This window comes from Pipistrellus kuhlii, unplaced genomic scaffold (genome assembly GCF_014108245.1).
Source record: "Pipistrellus kuhlii isolate mPipKuh1 unplaced genomic scaffold, mPipKuh1.p scaffold_m20_p_11, whole genome shotgun sequence".
Lineage (NCBI taxonomy): Eukaryota > Metazoa > Chordata > Mammalia > Chiroptera > Vespertilionidae > Pipistrellus > Pipistrellus kuhlii.
The window spans coordinates 43,994,748-44,018,064 of NW_023425416.1; the positions used below are offsets into that span (position 1 = coordinate 43,994,748).

General features: G+C 47.4%; 1 protein-coding gene, 1 long non-coding RNA gene and 1 other non-coding gene across 4 annotated transcripts in view; 2 read left to right on the forward strand and 1 right to left on the reverse strand.

Annotated features, from left to right (window-relative positions):
- The window catches only part of TRANK1 (tetratricopeptide repeat and ankyrin repeat containing 1), a 75,948-nt gene extending 62,485 nt beyond the window's left edge, over positions 1–13,463 (reverse strand). The window contains exon 1 of one of the 2 annotated variants that reach the window (XM_036431788.1): positions 13,313–13,463. In XM_036431788.1, coding sequence (XP_036287681.1) covers positions 13,313–13,335 — 23 coding nt within the window. In that variant the 5' untranslated portion in view covers positions 13,336–13,463. Of the gene's footprint in view, positions 1–8,173; positions 8,378–13,312 lie in introns of those variants that run through there. The other variant, XM_045579378.1, reaches the window with a different exon arrangement.
- Positions 13,464–15,841: 2,378 nt separating this feature from the next.
- LOC118715466 lies at positions 15,842–19,487 on the forward strand. The gene is made up of 3 exons (XR_004986903.1): positions 15,842–16,077; positions 17,604–17,605; positions 19,473–19,487. It is a non-coding gene; the product is annotated as an uncharacterized LOC118715466 (long non-coding RNA).
- Positions 18,195–18,365, forward strand: LOC118715822. The gene has a single exon (XR_004986974.1). It is a non-coding gene; the product is annotated as a U1 spliceosomal RNA (small nuclear RNA).
- Positions 19,488–23,317: the final 3,830 nt, after the last annotated feature.

Below are 23,317 nucleotides of genomic sequence, written 5' to 3' on the forward strand. Positions count from 1 at the left end.
TTGGATTCTAGTATGATAGCATGGTGCCACTGTGAAAACTAAAAACGGGTTAAACTTTTACGGCAAAAACTTGAAAGTTTGCCCTGAGTATCTATCAGTGGTGTTTATAATTCAGAAAGTTTGACACTACCCATTTGGCTACAGAGACCCATCCTGGGGCCTTCAAAGTAGCCTAACGGAACCCCAGTTGTGTTTCTGTTACCACCCCCTTTCCCCCAGAGCTACCGTCCTTATGGGGAGCCCATCGCAGACCTACTTCCTGAGGATCTGGTGAGCAAATCCTAACTTCCTGGTTCAGGACTGGGTGTGGGACTCAGTTTTGGCCCTTGAAACTTACAGAGAAGTTTATTAGAGGCTTCTGGGAACATTTTTCTCACTCTTCTGAATAAGCTTCCAGAAGTAAATCTGTCTGCCATTTGAGGCCCGGGCCAGTGCAGAAGTGTGGCTGCGAATCTCAACACCACACGTGCAGATGTGCAGCCCAGAACTTTAGCCTGAGGATGAAGCCAGCACCAAATGGAAGAGGCCAGAGCCCAAGGAACCACAGGACAAGACGTGGGAGCCACTGGTTTGAGAGAAGCCTGAGGCCTGCCTTATGCATATGGCTATTTACATTTTAATCTAAAATGACTAAAACTGCCCGGCCGATGTGGTTCAGTGGGTGAATGTTGACCCATGAACCACGAGGTCACCAGTTCGATTCCTTTTTAGGGGATATGCCTGAGTTGTAGGTTCAGTTCCCATTGGGGAGCATGCGGGAAGCAGCCAATCAATGTTTCTCTTTCATCATTGATGTTTCTATCTCTCTGTCCCTCTCCCTTCCTCTCTCAAAAAAATTAATAAAAACATATTTTTAAATAAATAAATAAACTAAAACTAAACTCAGTGGAAAGCTTCAGGTCCTCAGTCACTCCCACCACATTTCAAGTGCTCAGTAGTCACATGTGGCTGCATTACTTGACAGATATAGAATATCACCAGCCCTGAGAAAATTCTATCTATACTAATAAAATGGTAATATGCAAATTGGTCAGGACACACTCACAGTAATGACTGAACAACAGGTTGCTGGGGGGGGGGGGGGGGAGCGCAGGGGCGGCAATGAGGGGCAACCAAACAACCAAACAGCAGGCTGCATGGGGCAACCAGGCCAGCATAGGGGGCAGTTGAAGGTGACTAGGCTGGTAGAATGGGGCAGTTGGGGGCAACCAGACCAACATAGGGGGCAGTTGAGGGGACTAGGCTGGCAGAATGGGGCAGTTGGAGGCAACCAGGCCAGCATGGGGGGGGGGGGCAAGCAGGCAAGCAGGCAAGTGAGAAGTTAGGAGCCAGTGGTCCCGGATTGTGAAAGGGATGTCCAAGGTGTCCGGGATTGGAGAGGGTACAGGCTGGGCTGAGGGACCACCCCCAACCCCACCCTGTGCATGAATTTTGTACACTGGGCCTCTAGTTGGGAGAATAAAGTTCCAGACAGAATAGTAACCTAGGTGCAACATCTGAAATATTATCTTCTACTAGGTAACAGATATAGCCTTTATTGTGTGTGAGAGTGGTAGATTTGAGGGCTGTTGCCCCAAATCTTGGTATGTGGAGTCTCTGCCCAGGGACTGGATATCACCACCTTTCTTGCACTCCTCTATTCCCACCACTGAGCATCGTGCTGTCTTTCCAACCCACACAATATCTAACACATAGAGCTGAAGAACATCTGCAATCAAGGTTATAAGTTCTCTTGAAATTACTTCTGCAGCCTATTTTGAATAGAACGTGGGGCCACAGGTCATGCCGAGTGCATCCACCCACATCTCCCCGAAGCATCTCTTAGTGCTCACAGTAGGACAACTAGAAACTAGGTCATGGCTTCCCCATAAACACAGAACCTTCCATTTCTATCCTACTTATTCCATTAACAAAGCAAAGCCCTGCAAAGCCAAGGTTCAACCTAAGAAAACGGCTACTGACCTTGTAAAGCAAGCATGAAGAAAACTGCCTGACATGATTTCATAAATAACTTGTGTTTTTCTTTATTTGAGAGGGGGATAAAATAGTTGTCTTCTGCTGCGGCAGCTTTATCTCTGCTGAGTAACTGTTTAGAATTTTTGATTCAGCCAACTCTAAAGCCCTGTTTCCCTGGATATTCACATTAAGACCTGACTCACCTCAGAATGACTCACTCTTGTCTCTCAAACCAACCAGTATTTAAAAAAAAAAAAAAATGTTTTTTGTTCAATTCCAGATCATAAGTGGAACACTTCACTATGTGGAGAAAGGCAAGAAGATGACTCCTGGGAAGGTTATTTATATTCACACAGCTTTACAATGTAATGTTTATAGGCTTAAACTAACACAGGAATAATAACCTGTATCTGTTCAACCTGAGGGGACAGACACAGATTTTCAAGGGAAAAACAGGTAATACAAATTTTAATGAAAAAATAGGTAAGCATATTTTTAAATATATATAAAATTTATAAAATTCTCATAACTTTTCTTAAAAACTCCTAACAGAATATTGGATAACACTCATAAAATTGAAAGACTTACGTCGATTTAAAAAAAAACTTTACTCAAAAAAAAATCTTGACTTAAAAATACTCAACATGTTTCTGTTTGAGCAAATTCACTATTATAAAATGTCATATCTTCTCCATATTAATGAATTAATATTTTCAAATAATTTCTATTTAGAAAACAGAATGTTTAAGGAGATTAGTGAAGGAATTCTCAACTTCATCGAAAAGAATAAACAAAACAGAATAACCAAGACATTTTTAATAAAAAGAGAAGTATGGTATTAAGAGAAACATTTTCTCTACCATTATAAAATGCATCTCAAACATATCTAATTTTATTTATTTATTTTAATTTTTTATTGATTTTTTTACAGAGAGGAAGAGAGAGGGATAGAGAGTTAGAAACATCGATGCGAGAGAATCATCAGCTACCTCTTGCACACCCCCTATTGGGGATGTGCCCACAACCAAGGTACATGCCCTTGACCGGAATCGAACCTGGGACCTTTCAGTCCACAGGCCAATGCTCTATCCACTGAGCCAAACCGGTTTTGGCACATATCCAATTTTAAATTGTAATGCTAACATAAGAGTAAGGAGATCAATGGAACAAACAGAATATAAGAAAATAATATATACTATAAAAGAATTTCATCTATGATAAAGGTAGCTTTTTTAATTGATAGAGAAGGAATGAATTGGTTCGTACAACTGGCTAGATATTTGGAATAGAAGTTAAATTCCTCCTTCACACCACATTGTAGACCAATCATGGAGACCTCTCATCCGCCTCCCCTCCCCCGCCCCAAAATGTCAACACCCTCTCCCCCAGAACCTGTGAAAGCTTTACATTACATGGCAAAAGGACTCTGTAGGTGTAATTAGGGTTACAGACCTTAAAATGGGGTATTACCCTGGAAGATCAGGCAGCCCATTCTATCCACAAGAACCTTGAAGGCAAAGAATGTCCTCTGGCTGGGAAGAGAGCTGCCAGGGAGAGGAGGGCGGAGGAGGCAGAAGGGAGAAAAGCAGCAGCAGATGTGCATTCGAAACAGGACCCATCAGTGATGCCCTGAGGATGGAGGTGGCCTTAGAAACTGAGAAGAGACTCTCAGAACCTCAGCCCTATAGCCACAGGGAACTGGACTGGCCAGCAACAGAATGAGCCTGGAAGAGGATTCCTCGCATTCCATTCTCTCTAGGATAGGGGTGTCGAACTCAATCAGAGAAGGGGCCAAAATCTAAAATCCAGCCTAAATCGAGGGCCGAATGGTTTACTGACCAGTCATAAAATGTCATTGTGATGGAAACGCAGCGGAGTGCAGTGATGACAGCGTGGTGCGGGCCACATTGCAAGGCCTGGCGGGACGGATTTGGCCCGAGGGCCTTGTGTTTGACACATGTGCTCTAGGAGCTCAGCCAGCCAGTACCTTGATTTCAGCCTTGTGAAATCTGCCAAGCAAACCCAGACTTCTGACCTACAGACTGTGAGATAATTACATAATTCATGTTGATATAAGCCACTAAATTGGTGATTTTTGTTATGGCAACAATAGAAAACGAATACACATCCTATACCAAAACTCGTTCTAAATGAATGAAAAAATGTTCATGTAAAAAAAAAAAAAAAAAAAAAAAACCCACCACAGTGATCAACCAAAGAACTTGTATGCATATATGCATAACCCATGGAGATAAGGTGGTGAAGGCCTAGGGTGAGGGGGTGGGAGTGGGGATGGGCTAGAAGGAACCAATGTGGGGGGGAGATTAGACATATGTAATATGTTCAACAATAAAGATTTTTTTTTAATAGAATGACAGAAAATTTTTAAGAAAACACTACAATGCCCTAGCCCGTTTGGCTCAATAAATAGAGCGTCGGCCTGCAGACTGGGAGGGTCCCAGGTTCTATTCTGGGACCCTGATCCCCAGTGGGGGGCATGAGGGAGGCAGCCAATCAATGATTCTCTCCCATCACTGGTGTTTCTCTCTCTCCCTCTCCCTTCCTCTCTGATATCAATAAAGATATATTAAAAAAAAAAAAAAAAAAGAAAGAAAACACCACAGCATAAATTGTCTAAATACTATGTTATACACCTGAAGCTAATATGAAAATAATACTGAATGTCAAGTGTAATTGAAAAGTAAAAAAAAAGAAAAATTAAAACCCACAGTAAAAGAACAAGCTGCTGACACACAGCAACATAAAGAAGATCAAAAACATTATGTTGAGCAAAAGAAACCAAGTTCAAAAGAGTATATACTGTGATTCCACTGAGAGAAGGTTCTAGAACTTAAGAATCAAAGAGAGGGAAGGCTATTGAATGGAAAGAGGCCGGAAAGCCCTTTCTGGCGGATGGAATGTTCTGTTTTGAGTGGGTGACGGTTCAGGGTAACAGTGTCGGCGGCGGCGGCCCCTGCATGTAATTTGAGTGTAAACCCTGCAACATTTACAGAACCTTTGCTTTGTTGACTCAGCAGAGAAAATATTTGTTAAAAACAAAGCCCCAATATTTGCCTGTTTTCTCAGGGCTTTCCTGAAATGACCAGTCAGTTAAGCAGCTAAGAGAATTTGGGAGACTCAGGCCTCGAATGAAGGGAGGGAGGGGTCAGTGCTGAAAAGGGCCCCACTCTTTCTTTGGGGTGTTCCTTTGGGGAAGAGGCCCACCCCTGGTCCCAGCCCTAACAAACCCTTTCCAGAGGGAGGCTGTCACCCTGGGAAGCAGCCTCTGGGGTGGCTGCTCAGCTCACCACAGAGGCCCTCTCAGAGGAGAGCGAGGTGCCCAGAGGCAGGCCCTCGGGTGTGATGTGGGATCTGGGATCTGTGCCTCCGACCTGGGGGCAGGAGCGTTTGAACTTTAGGAGAGGTTTGGTGGTGGCACGGAAACAAGAGGCTCCAGAGGAGAGTAACCTAGCCCCTACTCTGTGAAAAGGCTCTTTGGGGCGAGGGAACACGGCGCCTAGAAACAGGAGATGCAGAAAGAGGGATGCCACTGCCCCTGAGGCCCAGCGGCTCCCCTGCCCCTCCCCTAATTATCAAAGTCAGCAGCAGCCTTCCAGAACATTCCTCTTTTTGCCTAAGTGGTTTTGTTTTTTTCTTTCATTCACTAGAAACAAAAGGAGAGTGGATCGCCTACTTCACCCCTCCCTACAATTTCACATTAACTAAGGTTTTTATTAGGGGTGCCCCCGTCCCTTAGTGCCCAGTCTCCATAGCTCCATGCTGGCTGGCCTTTTGTTTTCCTGCTTTCCCCAGTAGATTGAGCTCTTAAGGTAGGAATTGCATCTCACTAAGTCTTATTATTTCTGCAGCCAGAGGGCTCAGCGGTGTTGCATGAATAAATGATTTTCTGGCTTTTTAGCAGGGACAGATGATTAAGCTGGAGGATGGGAAAGGAAGAATTGTTTGCAGGGAGGAGGAGAGGGGGGCGGTAATTTCACTGGTGGTTTTGGATTTCTGACCATCTCCTGGAAAGCCAAGAAATGCTTGACTGTCATCCATTCCCTTGGAGGACACACATTTAATAAAAGCCAACCACGCAGAGTACAAACCAGAAACCACCAGATAAATCCAACCAAAATAAAACTGCCAAAGCTGCCAGCTACTTGGGGAAAACAATGGAGAAAGATGTTTACACATTTATAAGTACCTGTTGGGAATTCAAGGGTCAGCAAAATTCCACATATTCCCATGTGAAATTATAGTCCCAGATATTAAAAAATGCTCAAAGCAAAGCATAATACTGTAGATTAGTTTGGAACTGGCGAAGGGTAACATTTGTAGACAAAGAAAAGAAATCGAAAGAAACCTAATTAGGGTTGCCAGCTATTTATTTTGCCAAATAAGAACATTTTTTTTTAAGGTGTACCACCTTCTCTCCCCATAATTTCGCCAAAAAAAGGAATATTTTAACCACCCCACCCCCACCCCCCAAAAAAAGGAGGAAAACGTAAACTCAGACTAAAGAAAACCATTCTCAAGGAAGGACGAGCTAACAAGCTTATGGCACATGTTAGTCTTGGACAGTGTACAGATGGTTCGGACCTTCCAAGGCAGATGTTCCAAGTCCCTAAAACCATACCAGGCCCCTGGAAGATGCTCAAGAAATATCACTAAAGGGCAAAGATGGATCAATTTCAACTCCTGGTTCTGCAGTGGAGTCTCAATCACAGGACCTCCGAAGAGAAAGGCCTCCCTCCCAGTAGGTGGCTAGTGATGGGCACAATTTCTCCTCAGTGTGTGCCACAGACATTTTCCCATGTTGCTATTTGAATGAGCGTAGTCCAAGATTTACTGAGCACATACTATGTTCCATATACGAAGCTCTTCTTGGGCATTTGCTCATTGAATGTCCCTAACAATGCCAGTGAGAGATGTATAATTATTATCCCAATTTCCCAGGTCAGAAAACAGGTTTAATCAAGGTGGAGAGACTTCTCCAAGCAAGGCACAAATCCACGTCCGTACCAAAATCAGTGTTCACGAGTCCTCAGACAGACAAGGTGAGCACAGGGTGAGGGGCACTGGGGGAAATAGGAAGGATGGACTTTAAAATTAAAACCAAATCCCCAAAGAAAGCCCAAAAACTCAGCATCCCACACTCTGCCTCAAAACAAACAGGAAGCTAAGCATCAGCCAGCACAGGTTACTCATCCTGACTCAGTATCTGTGCTAAATCCAGGCTGCCCACCAAGTGTCATATTCCTTTCATATTCCCACTCTCCCCAAAGCATCTGAGAGCTCTAAATGACTGGCAGTGCCTGAACAAAGGTGCCTTCTCATTCACAGGAGAACTTGAGTTGGATAATAGCAGCCCAGCCATCCTCCCCTCCAGATCTCTCCCCACACCCCTCCTCGATGCTTTAAATGCTGGTTAATAGCCTCCATTTCACTTCCCAGCCTTAAGACTAGAGTGATCTACTTCTCCCTCAATCTGAATGAAAGGCAAGACAATCCAGCTAAGAGGCTAAAATGCCATCCATTGTAACGTGGGGAGGATCCAGGAAACCCCCATAAACAAAGCAGTCTCCCCCAGACAGGAACTCCTGAAGGGCAGTCCCTCAGCGGTGCTGGGAAAACCTGAGTTCTAGCCCCAGTTCTACCACCACCTAACAGTTTTCTGAAACATGGGGCTTTGAACTTGGCCTTGAAAAAAGTGGCCAAACTGAAAGATCTATTCATCTATACTCCCAGCCTTCTAAATAAAACTCAGAGCTGTTAAAACACATTCTCCTTCTCCCTCTCCCTCCCTCTCCCTCTCTCTCTCTCTCTCTCTCTCTCTCTCTCTCTCTCTCTCACACACACACACACACACACACACACACACACACACACTCACACACACACACACACACTTTCCACAGCTCCTAACTCCATTTAGAATAAAATCCAATTAGCTCAGATTCCATTCTAAGTCCTACATACGCACACCCTCAACTTATCTTTCCAGCATTTTCCAACACTTGGTGCCCACAGTGCTGTAGCACGCGACCCCAAATTCATCTTGTTCCCTCCCTCTCACGTGCCTTTGCACAGCAATGTAATAAGTCTGGGACTGGTGTCAGGAATACATTATTATTACATATTATTACTACATTGATGTTTAAAATATAAGCCCTTTTGTGCAGTGTTATTCTTAAAAAGAAGCTGCTCTTTTGACCTGGAATGTCTGTTTCTTCCTCCCAACACCCCTCAATCTTCCTGCTGGAAGGATTTAGGGCTGGGAATTCTGAAGTGCTTGTGTGCATCTCCGCTAATCCTTTCTCACAGGTCTGCCTGGCAGTAACTCTGGTCTACCACCGCTAGCAGTGTTTTGTCTTACATGTTTACATCCTCCGTGAGACAGGGTCTAAGTTCTGTGAAGGGTGACACTGCCTTGAAAAACAAGAAGCAACAAGAGGTGAGAAGAGGTAAGACAGAGGAGAAGAAGAGGAATATTAGGCAGAAAGTCTGAGGGCCAGATTAAGGGCAACCTTAGTACCTGGCAGATGAGTCCAGACTCGAGTGAGCCCCGGAAGTCACCAAATATTGAGCCTGCAGGTACAGTGGACCTGATGGGCAGAGAATGAGCTGGCCCACGAGTGGCCAAAGAAGGGTATCCTGGAGGCCACAGCTGGACATGAAGCTCATCTCAGTTCAAGGCTATGATCCGAGTGTTCTTGTCACAGTGAATCAAATTCTTTCTGTTGTGCAATTTCCTCCAAAATGGCTGATTTCCCCAAAATACGTCACGGTGGCATACTGATTATTTTGAATGAAAGGTATTGACAAAGAGCCAATGCAAGAAGGACGCTCTGACCCTCCTTTGTGAGTTCCCACGTGAAAGGTAATCTCCGGGAACCAGGAGGAAGGAAGGCACTCTTATCATCCAAGACAGGGAAGTTAGGGCAGAGAAGGCCATATAAGCAAACCCTGTTACTTCTTCACCAATTTATTACCCCAAATCCAGATCCCTTCGTCTTGTCTATTTTTCAAAAATGGATTGTTTCTTTGTCTAAAATAGGGGTGTCGAACTCAATCAGAGAAGGGGCCAAAATCTAAAATCCAGCCTAAATCACGGGCCGAATGGTTTACTGAACAGTCATAAACTGTCATTGTGATGGAAACACAGCGGAGTGCAGTGATGACAGCACGGTGCAGGCCACATTGCAAGGCCTGGCGGGATGGATTTGGCCCGCGGGCCTTGTGTTTGACACATGTGGTCTAAAAGGTAGAAAAGCTTCTTGCTTCGACCACTTCTTTGAGTCTCCTATTTCTATGGGCCTCCCCTGTGTGTAAAATTAACTTTGTTTTTCTCTTGCTAACCTGTCTTCCATCAGTTTAACTCAGAACAGCCAAAGAAACTAGCAGGGAAGAAGAGAAAAATGTTTCCACCCCTATACCTCCAAAATGTCATCACCATTTTCTAGGGATAACAATCCTGCCCCACTTCCTCCCTCCCTAACCCCCACACCCTTCCAAACGCTGCCATTGACAGGAGGACCCGGTGCTTAAAAAAACAAAAACAGCCAAAATCAGTTTGGCTCAATGGATAGAGCGTCGGCCTGCGGACTGAAGGGTCCCGGGTTCAATTCCAGTCAAGGGCATGTATCTTGGTTTTGGGCACATCCCCAGTGGGGGGTGTGCAGGAGGCAGCAGATCAATGATTCTCTCTCATCAATGTTTCTAACTCTCTATCCCTCTCTCTTCCTCTCTGTAAAAAAAAAATTAAAAAAAAAATAAATAAATAAATAAAATATATTTAAAAAATAATAAAAATAAAAACATCTCAATCTAAGTGACTTTAGAACTTCAAATACAGACATAGCTAGACCTAGACTTGGTTTGGCTCTGACAGACACACAAGTCCCACCAGCTCACCAGGCTCCCAGGAGCTCAGAATAACGCGCCATAGTGAGTAAGGTGAGCAGCGATACTGAAGTTCAACGACACCCAGGCAACAGAGGGAGTCCTTTCAGGGAAACTGGGCCAGGGTATCAGAGGAAAGGTTCAGTCACGTTTCCAGATTTTCCACAAAAACAGGAGATGTAAAGAAACTTAGCCCAAGAAAAATGTCTGAGCAGGCAGAATGGACAGGCTCACGGACCAAAGGAAAAACATTGCTCTTGGTCAGTGTCCTGAGATGCCTGGAGATTCCAGCATGCCGGTTTAGCCGGTTTAGAATGCTCTTTTTTTTTTTTTTTCATTTTTTCATTTTTAAACCTGCATGCTCGCCTGTCACTGCCACTGCCACTGTCCCCACTCTCTGCTATAAAGTGTCATCTTTGCCAAAACTGGTTTGGCTCAATGGATAGAGCGTCGGCCTGCAGACTGAAGGGTCCCTGGTTCGATTCTGGACAGGGGCATGTGCCTTGGTTGCTGGCACATCCCCGGTGAGGGGTGTGCGGGAGGCAGCTGATCGATGTTTCCCTCTCATCGATGTTTCTAGTTCTCTATCCCTCTCTCTTCCTCTCTGTAAAAAATCAATAAAATATATTTTTTAAAAATTATAAAGTGTCAACTTTGCTAAGGAGACTATTTCCCCTTGAATTTCTCTTTCATTTCTAATAACCAGGATTTATTGGCCTTAAAGACCTCAGGCTGCACTCTAAGGAAACTTGTTACAAAATCCATGAGGCCACTGTCAGCTGTGCCACTGGCCGGAGAACTGCAAGCACAGTGGCTCCGCTTCCCCATCTGAAAAGGTCAATTAAAACAATGCCATGCTCTTGACAATGGCCGGAGGCCCACACCCCAACCTTCACTTCAGTTCTTAACAACATCCAGGGGTCACTTTATCTTCCCACCCAAACATGGGGTCTGCAGGCTCTACTCTGGCTTCTGAAAGAATCTTCATCCCAAGAAGCAAAGATAAAATAATAAGAGGACACAGACCACAGCAATGGGCCTTTGGTAGCAGCCAACAAAAAAACAGAACTAATCAGCAAAGAGAATTCTAAGAATCCCACAAAAGCAAGGTCTCTATTTGGCCCCTGAGAGCCATGGGCTGGGAAGCCAAGAGAACCAGTATCTAATCCCAGATTGCACTGGTGACTGGCAGTCAATGGGCCTGTTTCTTCGTCTATAATATGTTCATGGCCCAGCTCCTGACCCTGCAGGTGTGAAAATCTGAGCAGAGACTTATAGAACCCCCTTTGGAATGTATGAATACAGAGTTTGTGGCAGCCTCGCAGTACTCTTCTTTTTTTATCTATTTTTTAAAATATATTTTATTGATTTTTTTCGAGAGGAAGAGAGAGGGATAAAGAGTTAGAAACATCGATGAGAGAGAATCATCGATCAGCTGCCTCTTGCACACTCCCCACTGGGGATGTGCCGGCAGTCAAGGTACATGCCCTTGACCAGAATCGAACCCGGGACCCTTCAGCCCGTAGGCCAACGCTCTATCCACTGAGCCAAACCAGTTTTGGCAGTACTCTTCTTTAAAAAAAAAAAAAAATTAAAGGCAACCTATCCCTAACCCTCCCATCCCCCACCCTGCAGCACTCACTGGCTCATGGCAAGCAGCCAGGTTGGTATGGACAGACAGAACCAGAGCCACCAGGAGCATCCATCCTCTAGCCTGACTTTGCAGCCACTAATGGTGTGAACCACACCACCACCTCCAGTGGTACTCTCATTATTCACATAGGAATTTCTATGAAGATCAGTCTCCATCTCTCCAAGACCAAGTCCTCCCTTCCAAAGTTACTTCCCAGGGAAAGGCTGATGTTCTGTTCTCCCCACCTCCCGGGAGATGTCCCAGAGACAGCCTGCAGGTGCCACCTACACGGATTAGTCAGCCATAAAATCAAATTAATGGGTTATGACTAGCTTAAACACACACACACACACACACATACACACACACTGAGAAAATATCATTGTGCCTCACCCTGTAGAGAGAAGAAATAGGCTGCGGAGCTCTTGTGGCAGTTTTATACTTTTACAGTACGTGTCTGTGGGTGGATGTGGTCTCTATGGCTGGTCTTAGTCAAAGCAGACTGAGAAACACATGCCTAAGTGGGATCTGATTCTGGGGATGAACCACACACACACACCCCGCCACTTCCATCCCCTGTGGAGGATGGATGGGCCAGCGGAGGGTACTGAGAACTCCAGCACCACCCAGCTATTCCACAAAATGCAGCTAACTGGGAAACCGTGGGAACAAACTTCTGACTCTCCTTCAAGGTGGTCCTTCCTATAAGGATGCTCAAGGAAAGACCAAGCCATCTGGGTGGCAGCCTTGCCTGAGAAAGGGACCTGGCACCTAGGTGGCTCAGCTAAGGGGCAGAATCTGGGTGCCCAGCAAGCAAGGTCCTTTTGCTCCCTGCTATCTCCTCCAGCTAAGGACTGATGGGGCCAATAGCAACGGGGCTGGGGACTACAGAACCCAGAGCAACCCCCCCCCCCCCTTCTCTCTCCTCTTTTGAACATTATTTTCCAAATTGCACATCCCTCCAACAATCCTCCCCAGGAAGCACCACCGCTTGCAGCCTTCCCAGAAATACCCCCAGCAAGGAAGGGGGCTGGCCCGCGCTGCACCCGCAAAGCAGCGCTATTCCAGCGGCGTGGCCAACGCTCGGGCCTCCCCGGGGGTGTGCGCTGGGGGGGGAGGGGAGTGGGAGTGCGCCTCCCGGGCTCCCCGTTTGAAAACCATCGCCAGCAGAAGCCTGTGGGCTTCTGGGGATTTCCCCTTCCCGGCCTTGCAGCTCCCCGGCCCTAGACCCCGTTACCCAGCCCGTTAGCCCAGAACGCTGGGCGGTGCAGCCCCTTTCGCTCATGCCCCACTCGCGATCGCGATCGGGAGGGCAGAGCTGGAGGCCTGCCCGGGGCTGCAATCGCGGGGCTCCCCGTGCCTGGCAGCGGCCACTCTCCAAGTTCCCCACAAATGCCCGCCCCGAGCCCGGGTGCGGGCCCGGGGGCGCGTCCGCGGGTCTTCTCAATAGAACGTGCCAGCGATCCGGGGGGTGGGGGGTCCCCTCCTTCCCCCCAGGAAGCGGGCGGTGGGCCCGGGAGCCCGGGTGGGGACCAGGCAGGAGGCCGCGCGCCACCGCAATCCTGTCGCAGCGCGCGCCCTCGCCCCCGGGGCCTCCGGAGCCGCCCCCCGCCCGGCCCCGCGCGGCAGGCCCGGGTCTGCACCTGGGATGCGCGCGGGGGGCCCCGGGCAGGGCCCGCTCGGCCTCCATCCCGGGGGGTCGCCGGCCCCCCGCGCGCGCGCGGCCGCTCCCCGCCCGGAGGAGGCGCGGAGCCCGCAAGGCCGGCGGCTCCCCCCGCCCCCCCCCCCCGCCCCGCGCTCCCCGCGCCGCGTACGCACCTAATGGCCCGCGGGTCCCACATGGCCGCGGCCTGAGCGCCCGCGCGGGGCCCGCCGTGGCCGCCTCGGGAGCCGCTGGCAGCGGGCAGGGCGCGGCGGGCGCTGCGGAAGCCCGGACCGCGGCCCGCGGGGGCGGCGCGTGCAGGCGGCGGCGCGGGGCCGGCTCTGGGGGGTGGGGGTGGGGGGGCGCGGCGCCCGGGGCCGTGACGAGCGCGGCGGCGGCGGCGCGGGGACCGGCGGGCGGCTGTGCACCGCGCGCACCGAGGCCAAGTTTCCACGTAGTTGCGAGGCCGAGGCCTGTCACGTGCGCGCCGCCGCCGGGGGGAGGGGTGTCTGTCCCCGGGTTCCGAGCGGCGTCTCGACGGCCCTCAGGCGGCGTGTGCAGGGGCCCCGCGGCCGCCTTAGGAAGGACGGCGCTCCGGGCCGGGCACCCCCGGGGGCTGGGCACACGCACCCCAGCCGACCCACGTCTCCATCAATGCCCTCCGCAACGGGTGGCCGCGGAGAGCGAGGCCATGCTCACCCCGAGGGCCTGGCCCGCCTTTCCTTCCCTCCGCGCCCTCCCCACCCCACAAAGCCCCTTCCTGTGGATCCCAGGGCCCCCCCAGTGCCCTCACTCACTCAGAGCCCGATTCTCCGTCCTTGGGACCCGGGGGGTCCAGGTGGGGAGAGGCCAGCGAGGCCTCGGGCCTCTGGACGCTCACAGCGGCGTCCATGGCGCCTGCCGTCGAGGGAGGGAGGGAGGGCGCCTCTGGCCTCAGGCCGGAAGTGGCCGGAACCACCTGGAAGGGCAGTGGGACCCTCCAGGCAGCCACTTCCGGCGTCAGTGGGGCGCTCCTTCTCTCCTCTCTCTCCTTCTCTCTCTCTCTCTCTCTCTCTCTCTCTCTCTCTCTCTCTCTCTCTCTCTCTCTCTCTCTCTCTCTCTCACACACACACACACACACACACACACACACACACACACACACATAGCCCCTATCGGGTCCTCAGTGTCTTGGGATCCCTTTCCCACTCCCCACTCCGCCCTCTCCGGAGGCAAAAGGGCGTGCACACAACCGGCAAGTGCCCTGTGGCCCTCCAGGGGGATGCCGCAGAGAGTGACACAGAAGCACAAGTTTCCATAGAATGGAGGACAGTGAACGCCATTCTGAGTCAAGAACCAACTAGCCTCTCCGTCTAGTTAGTGGTCTCTTTGCTTCCTAGGGTCTCCCTTCCTCCCATTTCTTCCGAGAGCGTCCATCTTCCCCCCAATATCGCTGTGCATCACTTCCGGTTCAGAAGCCTTCATAAGCACCCACTGCCTCCTCCCCGGGGCCGGATGTGAGGCTCCTCTCGTCTTGTGACAATGTTACCCCATCTCAAACACGATTCCAGTGGTTCCCAAACTTGGCTGCACGTTGGAATTGGCGGAGTGTCTTTTACTTCCGGATAGTCTGATTTAATTGGTACGGGGTATGAGTGGGCATGGGATGTAACACGGGGATCTTTAAGTTCCCCAGGGGATTAGAATATGAAGTGAAATGGGGGAAACACTCCAAGGAAGAGAAAGAGAGAGAGAGAGATAAAAATATTAACCTGTTCCTCCACTTATCCATGCACTCATTCCTTGATTCCTGTATGTGCCCTAACTAGGGATTGGACCCACAACCCTGGCTTGTGGGGATGAGGCTCCAACTAATAGCTACCCAAGCCAGGGCAACACTGCTACTAATTGTTTTGTTCCCCCCGCCAGTTTTATGAATCATCAGGTAAAAATTGTTTAGCTTGTGCTGATCTGAAAACCTTCAACCTCCACATATAGTTTGGCTGAGTATAAAATTCTAGGTTGGAAATAATTTTCCTTCAGGATTTTGATGCTATTACTCCAGTGACCACTAGCTTCCAGTACTGCTATTGAAAATTCTGAAAATATCCAATTACCCATTTTATGTGACTTCTCCGGGTTTTGTTGTTGTTTGTTTGTTGTGGAGTTTTTCCCTGGAAGCCTGAAATATCTTCTTTTTCCTCCCCAAATGTTTCAAAATTACACAATTATGTGCTTTGATGTGGACCCACTCATCCATTCCACTGGAATGGATGGGTTCTTTCGGTCTTAAAACTCAAGCTCTCTAGTTATGGGAAATGGTCTTGAAATTTTTTGTTGGTTATTTCTTCTCCATTTTCCCTCTTTTGTCTTTTTTTTTGGAAATCCTATTAGTCCAATATTGAACTTCCAGGATTGGTCCCTTTAATACACTCCCCTGGTTTTCAGATCACTTCTCTCCTACAGTTAAGATTTCCTCAACTTTATCCTTCTGATTCTTCGTTAAAAAAAAAGTTTTTTATATCAAATTCTTTGATTTTCCCCAGTGCTCTTTTCTTATTCTGTGAGCATCCCTTTGTTAGAGCACTCCATTCTCTTTTTCATGGTCACTATGCAGCTGTACTAAGAAATGAAGAGGATCTCTATATAACCCTATGCGGTGTAAGGTCAGGAAATATTAAATAGGAAAAAGCTAGGTGAGAATGGTGTTTATTGTATGCTGCCTTTAGAGCAGTGGTTCTCAACCTTCCTAATGTCGCAACCCTTTAATATGGTTTCTCATGTGGTGGTGACCTGCAACCATGAAATTATTTTCGTTGCTACTTTATAACTATAATTTTGCTACTGTTATGAATTGTAATGTGAATAACTGATATGCAGAATTTGTTAGGCGACCCCTGTGAAAGGGTCATTCGACCCCCAAAGGGGTTGCGACCCACAGGTTGAGAACCGCTGCTTTAGAGTAAGAAGGAGAGGTGACTATTTTTATACATTTGCTTATATTTTCTGACAGAAACAATGTATGGAAAGCCAAAAACTAAGACAAATGATTACTTATAAGGAAGAACAGAGTAGAGGGGAAAACAGGGTAGCTAAGCTTCTTTAAATATTAGTTTGAGCCCGGCCAATGTAGATAAGTGGTTAAGCATCAACCCATGCACCCAAAGGTCACCAGTTCGATTCCTGATCAGGGCACATTCCTGGGTTGTGGCTTGGTCTCCAGCAAGGGGCATGCAGGAAGCATCCGATTGATGTGGATGTTTCTCTCGCATTCATGTTTCTAGCTCTATCTCCCTCTCCCTTCTCTCTTTAACACAAATAAAAACATCTTTTTTAAGAAGAATATTTATTTGAAAGAATATTAATTTGAAAGAGCAGAAAAATCACTTGGCAAGTATCCAGAAGTCTCTCTCCTCTGAATCTGTGGCTTGTCCCTTACTATGATGTTTTGAGGACCAGAGCCTTGCTTCTCACATGTGGTTGGTTGGTTGAAAGAATACCAGGCTCTTCTCCCTTGAAAGTGGATAGCATGTCAGCCTGCAGACTGAAGGGTCCCAGGTTCGATTCCAGTCAGGGGCTCATGACCGGGTTGCAGGCTCAATCCCCACTGGAAGGCATGCAGGAGATGGCCAATCAGTGATTCTCTCTCATCATTGGTGTTTCTATCTCTCTCTCCCTCTCCCTTCCTCTCTGAAACGTTAAGCATTTTATTGTACAATCAGTTGGTCAAAGGATTGAAACTAGAAAACACTGATGAGCTCAGAATGGGTTTGGCTGGGTGCTTCTTGGACCCTGAGCTCGGTCTATCCTGGGTTTTGGTGTTAAAGAATGATGTCATTGAGAGCATTATCTATTCATAACGTATTACGTATGCCTAGAGGCAGACATGTTTAGACAATAGGAAAAACCATGCTAAAGCAAATTCTGTTTTCCATTTCCACTTCAGTAGATCTGATTCTTACCCTGTGTAGCACTGAGAATACTAATTGTGTCATATATGATACTGACCTAGCCTGATAACATAAGAGGAAGGGCAGAATGAACTATGTACAGTCCAAACTTGAGACATACAGATATATACGCCCTCAAACAGATATACCCGAAGGTACACCCACACCAAGAGTTGTGCATTTCATACACGTATACACAAAAAGTAAACCAATGAACATGCTCATTCAAATTCATGCAGCTACGAAAACATTCACATGATACTCTTCCTTGGTTTCTTTTTTATTAAAATTTTTTTTCTTTTTTTAATATATTTTATAGATTTTTTTTACAGAGAAGACGAGAGAGGGATAGAGAGTTAGAAACATCAATCAGCTGCCTCCTGCACACCCTTTACTGGGAATGTGCCTGCAACCAGAATCAATGTGCCCTTGACCAGAATCAAACCTGGGACCCTTCAGTCCGTAGGCTGATGCTCTATCCACTGAGCCAAACCGGTCTTGGCTTCTTCCTTGGTTTCTTCACTGTCATTGAGCATAGCTGTTCACTTCTGAACCCACCAACTCCCCAATCCAACCCCTCCCCATAGCAAGAGCTGCCCCTTTCAGCCTCGGAGTCAGCCCTGACAGAGGCAGATATATTATCATCAGTAGCCTTTATGACCACATTCCTGACTACTGACTGCATCCACCTGGAAGGGCTAATCCTGGAGCCTCCCATACCCTTAGAACAGTGGTTCTCAACCAGGGCTCTGAAGACATTTTGATGATCCTAACTCATTGGGAGAGGGGAGAAGGGAGGGGATGCTGCTTGCATCTACTAGGTGGAGGTCAGGGATGCTGCTAAACATCCAAGATCAGTCTCCCAGAGCAGAGAATTATCCAGCCTAAAATGACAATAGCGGCCCGAACTGGTTTGGCTCAGTGGATAGAGCCTCGGTCTGCGGACTGAAAGGTCCCAGGTTCGATTCCAGTCAAGGGCATGTACCTTGGTTACGGGCACATCCCTGGTGGGGGGTATGCAGGAGGCAGCTGATCGATGTTTCTCTCTCTTCCATGTTTCTAGCTTTCTACCCTCTTCCTTCCTCTCTGTAAAAAATCAATAAAATATATATTTTTAAAAAATGACAATATACTTACCTGGCAGGGGAGATACCATGATCACGAAGGTGGTTTTCCCAGGGCGAGGCTTATCCATTGCACTCCAGATGTGCTGACCCCTGCGATTTCCCCAAACGTGGGAAACTCGACTGCATAATTTGTGGTAGTGGGGGGGGGGGGATGACAATAGTGGCAAAGTTCAGAAACATTGCCTTGGAAGAAGAGGTGGGCAATTATCCTGCCCTTGGCAACTTGCTAGTAAATCACTGGGGGCTGCTTCTTCCTTGTTAACTAGCCATGGTTTATACCACAAGACCTCAATCTTGGACACAGCTACTTGGATCAGGGTATGCAGGCATCTATCCTAAGGGCAGTCAATGAAGACTAACCAGTTCCCACTCAGGCAAACTGGTGAGAACAGGGGCCATGGGGATTTTCTGGACCAGACCATTTCTCAGCAGTTTGCACTGGAGGTTAACTGGAGAGCCAGGGCAACTGATAGAAGCAAGAGTGAGAAATGTTAAGAGAGAGCAGCCATACAGGCCATACGGGCTAGCATCAGCCAAAGCTGGCAGGTAGAGAAAGAGATACACAGAGTGAAAGCAGTTGGTTGGGAAAGTGGGAGAGATGGACACAGATGCAGATAGACTGGGACATCTTGATATTAAATGATGAGTAAATGCTTGTCAGCAAGAGTCAGTGGGAACCAGGTTATCTTAAAGAAACATCCATCTTGTTTCCCAACTGCAGGAGGCCCAGCTGAAAGGTGGTTTCTGCAAACCTGAGAGGCTTGCCTCTTGTTACTGCCTATGACGGTGGTCGGCAAACTCATTAGTCCACGGAGACAAATACCAACAGTACAATGATTGACATTTCTTTGGAGAGCCACATTTTTTAAACGTAAACTTCTTCAAACACCACTTCTTCAAAATAGACTCGCCCAAACTGTGGTATTTTGTGGAAGAGCCACACTCAAGGGGCCAAAGAGTTGCATGTGGTTCACGAGCCACAGTTCGCTGACCACTGGCCTATGACTTCATGATAGAACCTGTTGTGGGCTAATTGTGTACCCGCCCCTCCCCCCCGAAAAAATATGAAGTTCCCAGCCCCTGTACCTCAGAATGTGACATTGTTTGGGATGAGGTCACACTGGAATAAGGAGGGCATCTAATCCAATATGACTGGTGTCCTTATAATAAGATGGCCAAATGAAGACACAGCAACATGAGGAGAAACATTGTGAAGATGCAGACAGGGATGAGAATGATATGTTTAAGGAATGCCAAGGGTTAACAGCTGTCATCAGAAGCTAGGAGAGAAGCATGGAACAGATTCTCCCTCGGAACCCTCAGAAGAACCCTGTGGACTCATGGATTGTGTTGGACATTTAGCCCCCAGAACTCTGAGAGAATATGGTCCTGCTGTTTTAAGCCATCCAGTTTGTAGTACTTCGTTACAGCAGACCTAGCAAAGGAATATAGCCTCATGACCTAAGGTCACCTAAGTGCATCTATGTTCTTAACTCTTTGGCCCTGGCCGAGAGCATGGGAAGATTCTAGAACTCTGACTCTCCTCTGACCATGCCCCTCTCTAGGGGGTGAGGAGTCCACTGGCCCAAAGAGATGTGCCCTCCACAACCCACACCTTTCTTCTAAACCAGTGGTCAGCAAACTGCGGCTCGCAAGCCACATGTGGCTCTTTGGCCCCTTGAGTGTGGCTCTTCCACCAAAGACCACGTGCGGGCACACACGTACAATGCAATTGAAACTTCATGGCCCATGTGCAGAAGTCCGTTTTCAGCCTGGGAGAGTCTATTTTGAAGAAGTTGTGTTAGAACACTCAAGGGGCCAAAGAGCCACATGTTGCTCTCGAGCCGCAGTTTGCCGACCACTGTTCTAGACCATGATCTGGGCCATAATTCCCTGCCCAAATGGCCCTGAGCCTGCTTTCAGAGTCTGGCCAGGCCTGGTTCTTGAATTTGTCTTCCTAAGAGTAGACCAAGCTTCTAGGGCAGCTGTTGCCAGGAGCATGCGGAGCTGTGACAGAACTTAACTTGTGGGCTGGGGTGTGCACGCACATATGCATGTCATGCTGTAGGACAAAGATGGGACTAGGAAGAGAAAGACAGCTGGCTGTGAGCCCCAGACCTCTATTTGTACTACTGCCCAGACCGCGGAGATGATCGAGGTAGATTCATCTCACTCTCACAGACCAGGATTAAAGTCCAAGGAATGGGTCCTGGGCAGTTCCTCATCATTCTTTTTGTTCCTTGTGTAAATCCCAGCCACAGAAGTTGTTTCATTTCTCCTCCTTTACTCTGACCCCGTGGTCAGCAAACTGTGGCTTGTGAGCCACATGCAACTCTTTGGCCTCTTGAGTGTGGCTCTTCAACAAAATACCACACTCTGGGTGAGTCTATGTTGAAGAAGTAGCATTAGAAGAAGTTTAAGTTTAAAAAATTTGGCTCTCAAAAGAAATTTCGATCGTGCTGACACCGGTTTGGCTCAGTGGATAGAGCGTCGGCCTGTGGACTGAAGGGTCCCAGGTTCGATTCCCGTTAAGGGCATGTACCTTGGTTGCGGGCACATTCCCAGTAGAGGGGGTGTGCAAGAGGCAGCTAGCTGGTTGATGTTTCTCTCTCATCAATGTTTCTAACTCTCTATCCCTCTCTCTTCCTCTTTGTAAAAAATCAATAAAAAAATATTTTTGAAAAATTTCAATCATACTGTTGATATTTGGCTCTGTTGACTAATGAGTTCGCCGACCACTGCTGGACCCATCTTTCTACAGAGGGTGGGACCTCTAGGTGGCACTCTATACAACCAATCTCCGTCTATCTTCACCTCACTGCCTCCAGGAACAGGATCTGCACCAGGCTTCTTGAGAATCCTACCCTATTCCTCCAGTAGCTGGGGTGGGATATCAAAACAGAGGTTACAAACTCAGTTGATTTCAGGGACTAGGCAAGTAGCACAACTAAGTGTATCTGGCCAGGTATAAGTACCAGCGAGAGGTAAGGTTTGCAGCAAACCACATGCCCAGGTTGTGCGCTCAATCCCCAGTGTAGGGTGATCAATGATTCTCTCTCATCAATGACGTTCCTATCTCTCTCTTCCTCTCCCTTCTGAAATCAATAAAAATACATTTAAAATAATAATAATAAAGTGGCCCCAAATGACTATTGACACAGGGAAGGGGAGCTTGATGTAAAAAAAATCTTTTTTTTTTTTTTTTGGTCAAAAATATTTTTTTTTAATAGAAACCAGAAATCTTGATTTTATTGCGTGAAGTTCCACTTGACTAATCAACATTTTAATACAGTGCACACCAAATAAAAGCCAGGCACTGACAGCCAGCTAGGTCAGCCAAGTTTATTGCCACTAATAAAAATAAACACTACACTAGATTGGGCTGGCAAGCTGAGGCCAGCTGGGAGGTTCCCCACAAGGGGTTTGCCCTGAGCTCATGGAATTCCAGACAGTTTGAGGAAGTAATGACGGTGTTTTCACGTGTTGCTATTTTTGCAGCCTGATATGGCCTTTCCACCCTCTTCTAGCTGCTAAATACTGCAAGTCCCTCTATGACTCATCTCCATCATCACCTCCCTAGGGTAAACCAGGACTGACCCATCCGCCCAGTCCCAAGCTGCCCCATTTTCACCACTTCCTGCTCACTCTTCCTTGTTGATGTTTCTGTCCCAACCCATTTCACATCGTTTTATCACTGTTTCCTTGTCATCTACCACTAGACAGCGAGCACCTCAGCATCTAGGATTCTTTCTTCATTCTGTTTCCAGCTCCCTAGCATGTAGTTGATACAAAACTTGTGGAATGAATGAATAAACAATGCCTATCAGTGATGACACCAACGTCACAGCTAACTTGGTACTCCTGACAATAGGTGTATGGGCGGTGTTTATATGAGATTAGGAGTGGGGCAAAATCACAGGATGACCTAGGAATTTGCATTGAAACTGGGAAAATGATTCTCCTGAGGGAGGGGGAGGAGTAAAAGAAGAAAAATCCAGAAATGAAACTAAAGCCTTTGAGGACCAAAAGCCTGTGGTGGGCTCCAGCGGTGAGGATGGTAGGGGAAGCAAGACAGGATGGTAATGGAGACTGATAAAGGGGAACTAGGGGGAGAGAGTTGTGTAGGGAAACCTCAAGGGATGATGATAAGAATAGAAGTGCTGCCCTAACAGGTTTGGCTCAGTGATAGAGCATCTGCCTATGGACCGAAAGGTCCCGGGTTCAATTCCAATCAAGGGCATGTACCTCAGTTGAGGGCACATCCCCACTAGGAGGTGTGCAGGAGGTAGATGATGGATGTTTCTCTCTCATCGATGCTTCTAACTCTCTCTTCCTCTCCCTTCCTCTCTGTAAAAAAAAAAAATCAATAAAAATAAAAAATAAAAAGAACAGAAGTGCCGCTCTTGTAAAGGGTTTTGTTTCCTGTGGTGAGCTGATCTTGCTGGTTGTTTTCCCCAACTGTAGTCCTGGAGGGGCTTGCTACTTTCGGTATGCTGCCACCTTGAGGCTGGGGTGTGCAGTTACACCACTAGGTGACGGGCTCAAATTTCACCTCCTAGACCGAAACCCTATTCAAGCCCAGTGCTTTTATCCATTCAATTGAAGAGCATTTAAATGGCATTCACAAAGTTCCTTTACATCAGCTGAGGTCAAGCAAAAGAAAACCGTACGCCATTCCTTTTGCAAACCCCAGGCCCCTCCCTGATCCTTATTCTTTGTCTCCGGTTTTCCTCCTAACTCGTCTGTAACCCCTTTAGGACAGAGGTTTATTCATCTTTGCTTCCCCCACAGGCCCTTGCACACTGCAAATCTTTCTTTGTTTTAAACATCTGCCTACTGTATTTATATGATGATGACATCTTACAGCAAGTTTGTTTAAAGATCCAAAAACAAGTGAAATGAGCTGTTTAAAGATAAAAAACACAGAAAGACAAATGTATGATTCCACTTACAGAGTCACCATATGCTAATTCACAATTAGCAGGATAGTGGTTACCAGAGTCCAAGGGGGAACCGGAGAGGTATTTGTTTAATGGAATGAGGAAAAAGTTCTGGAGGGAGATTGTGGTGACTGTGCGTGCACTTTATGCCACTGCACTGTGTGTGTATATAAATATATATATAT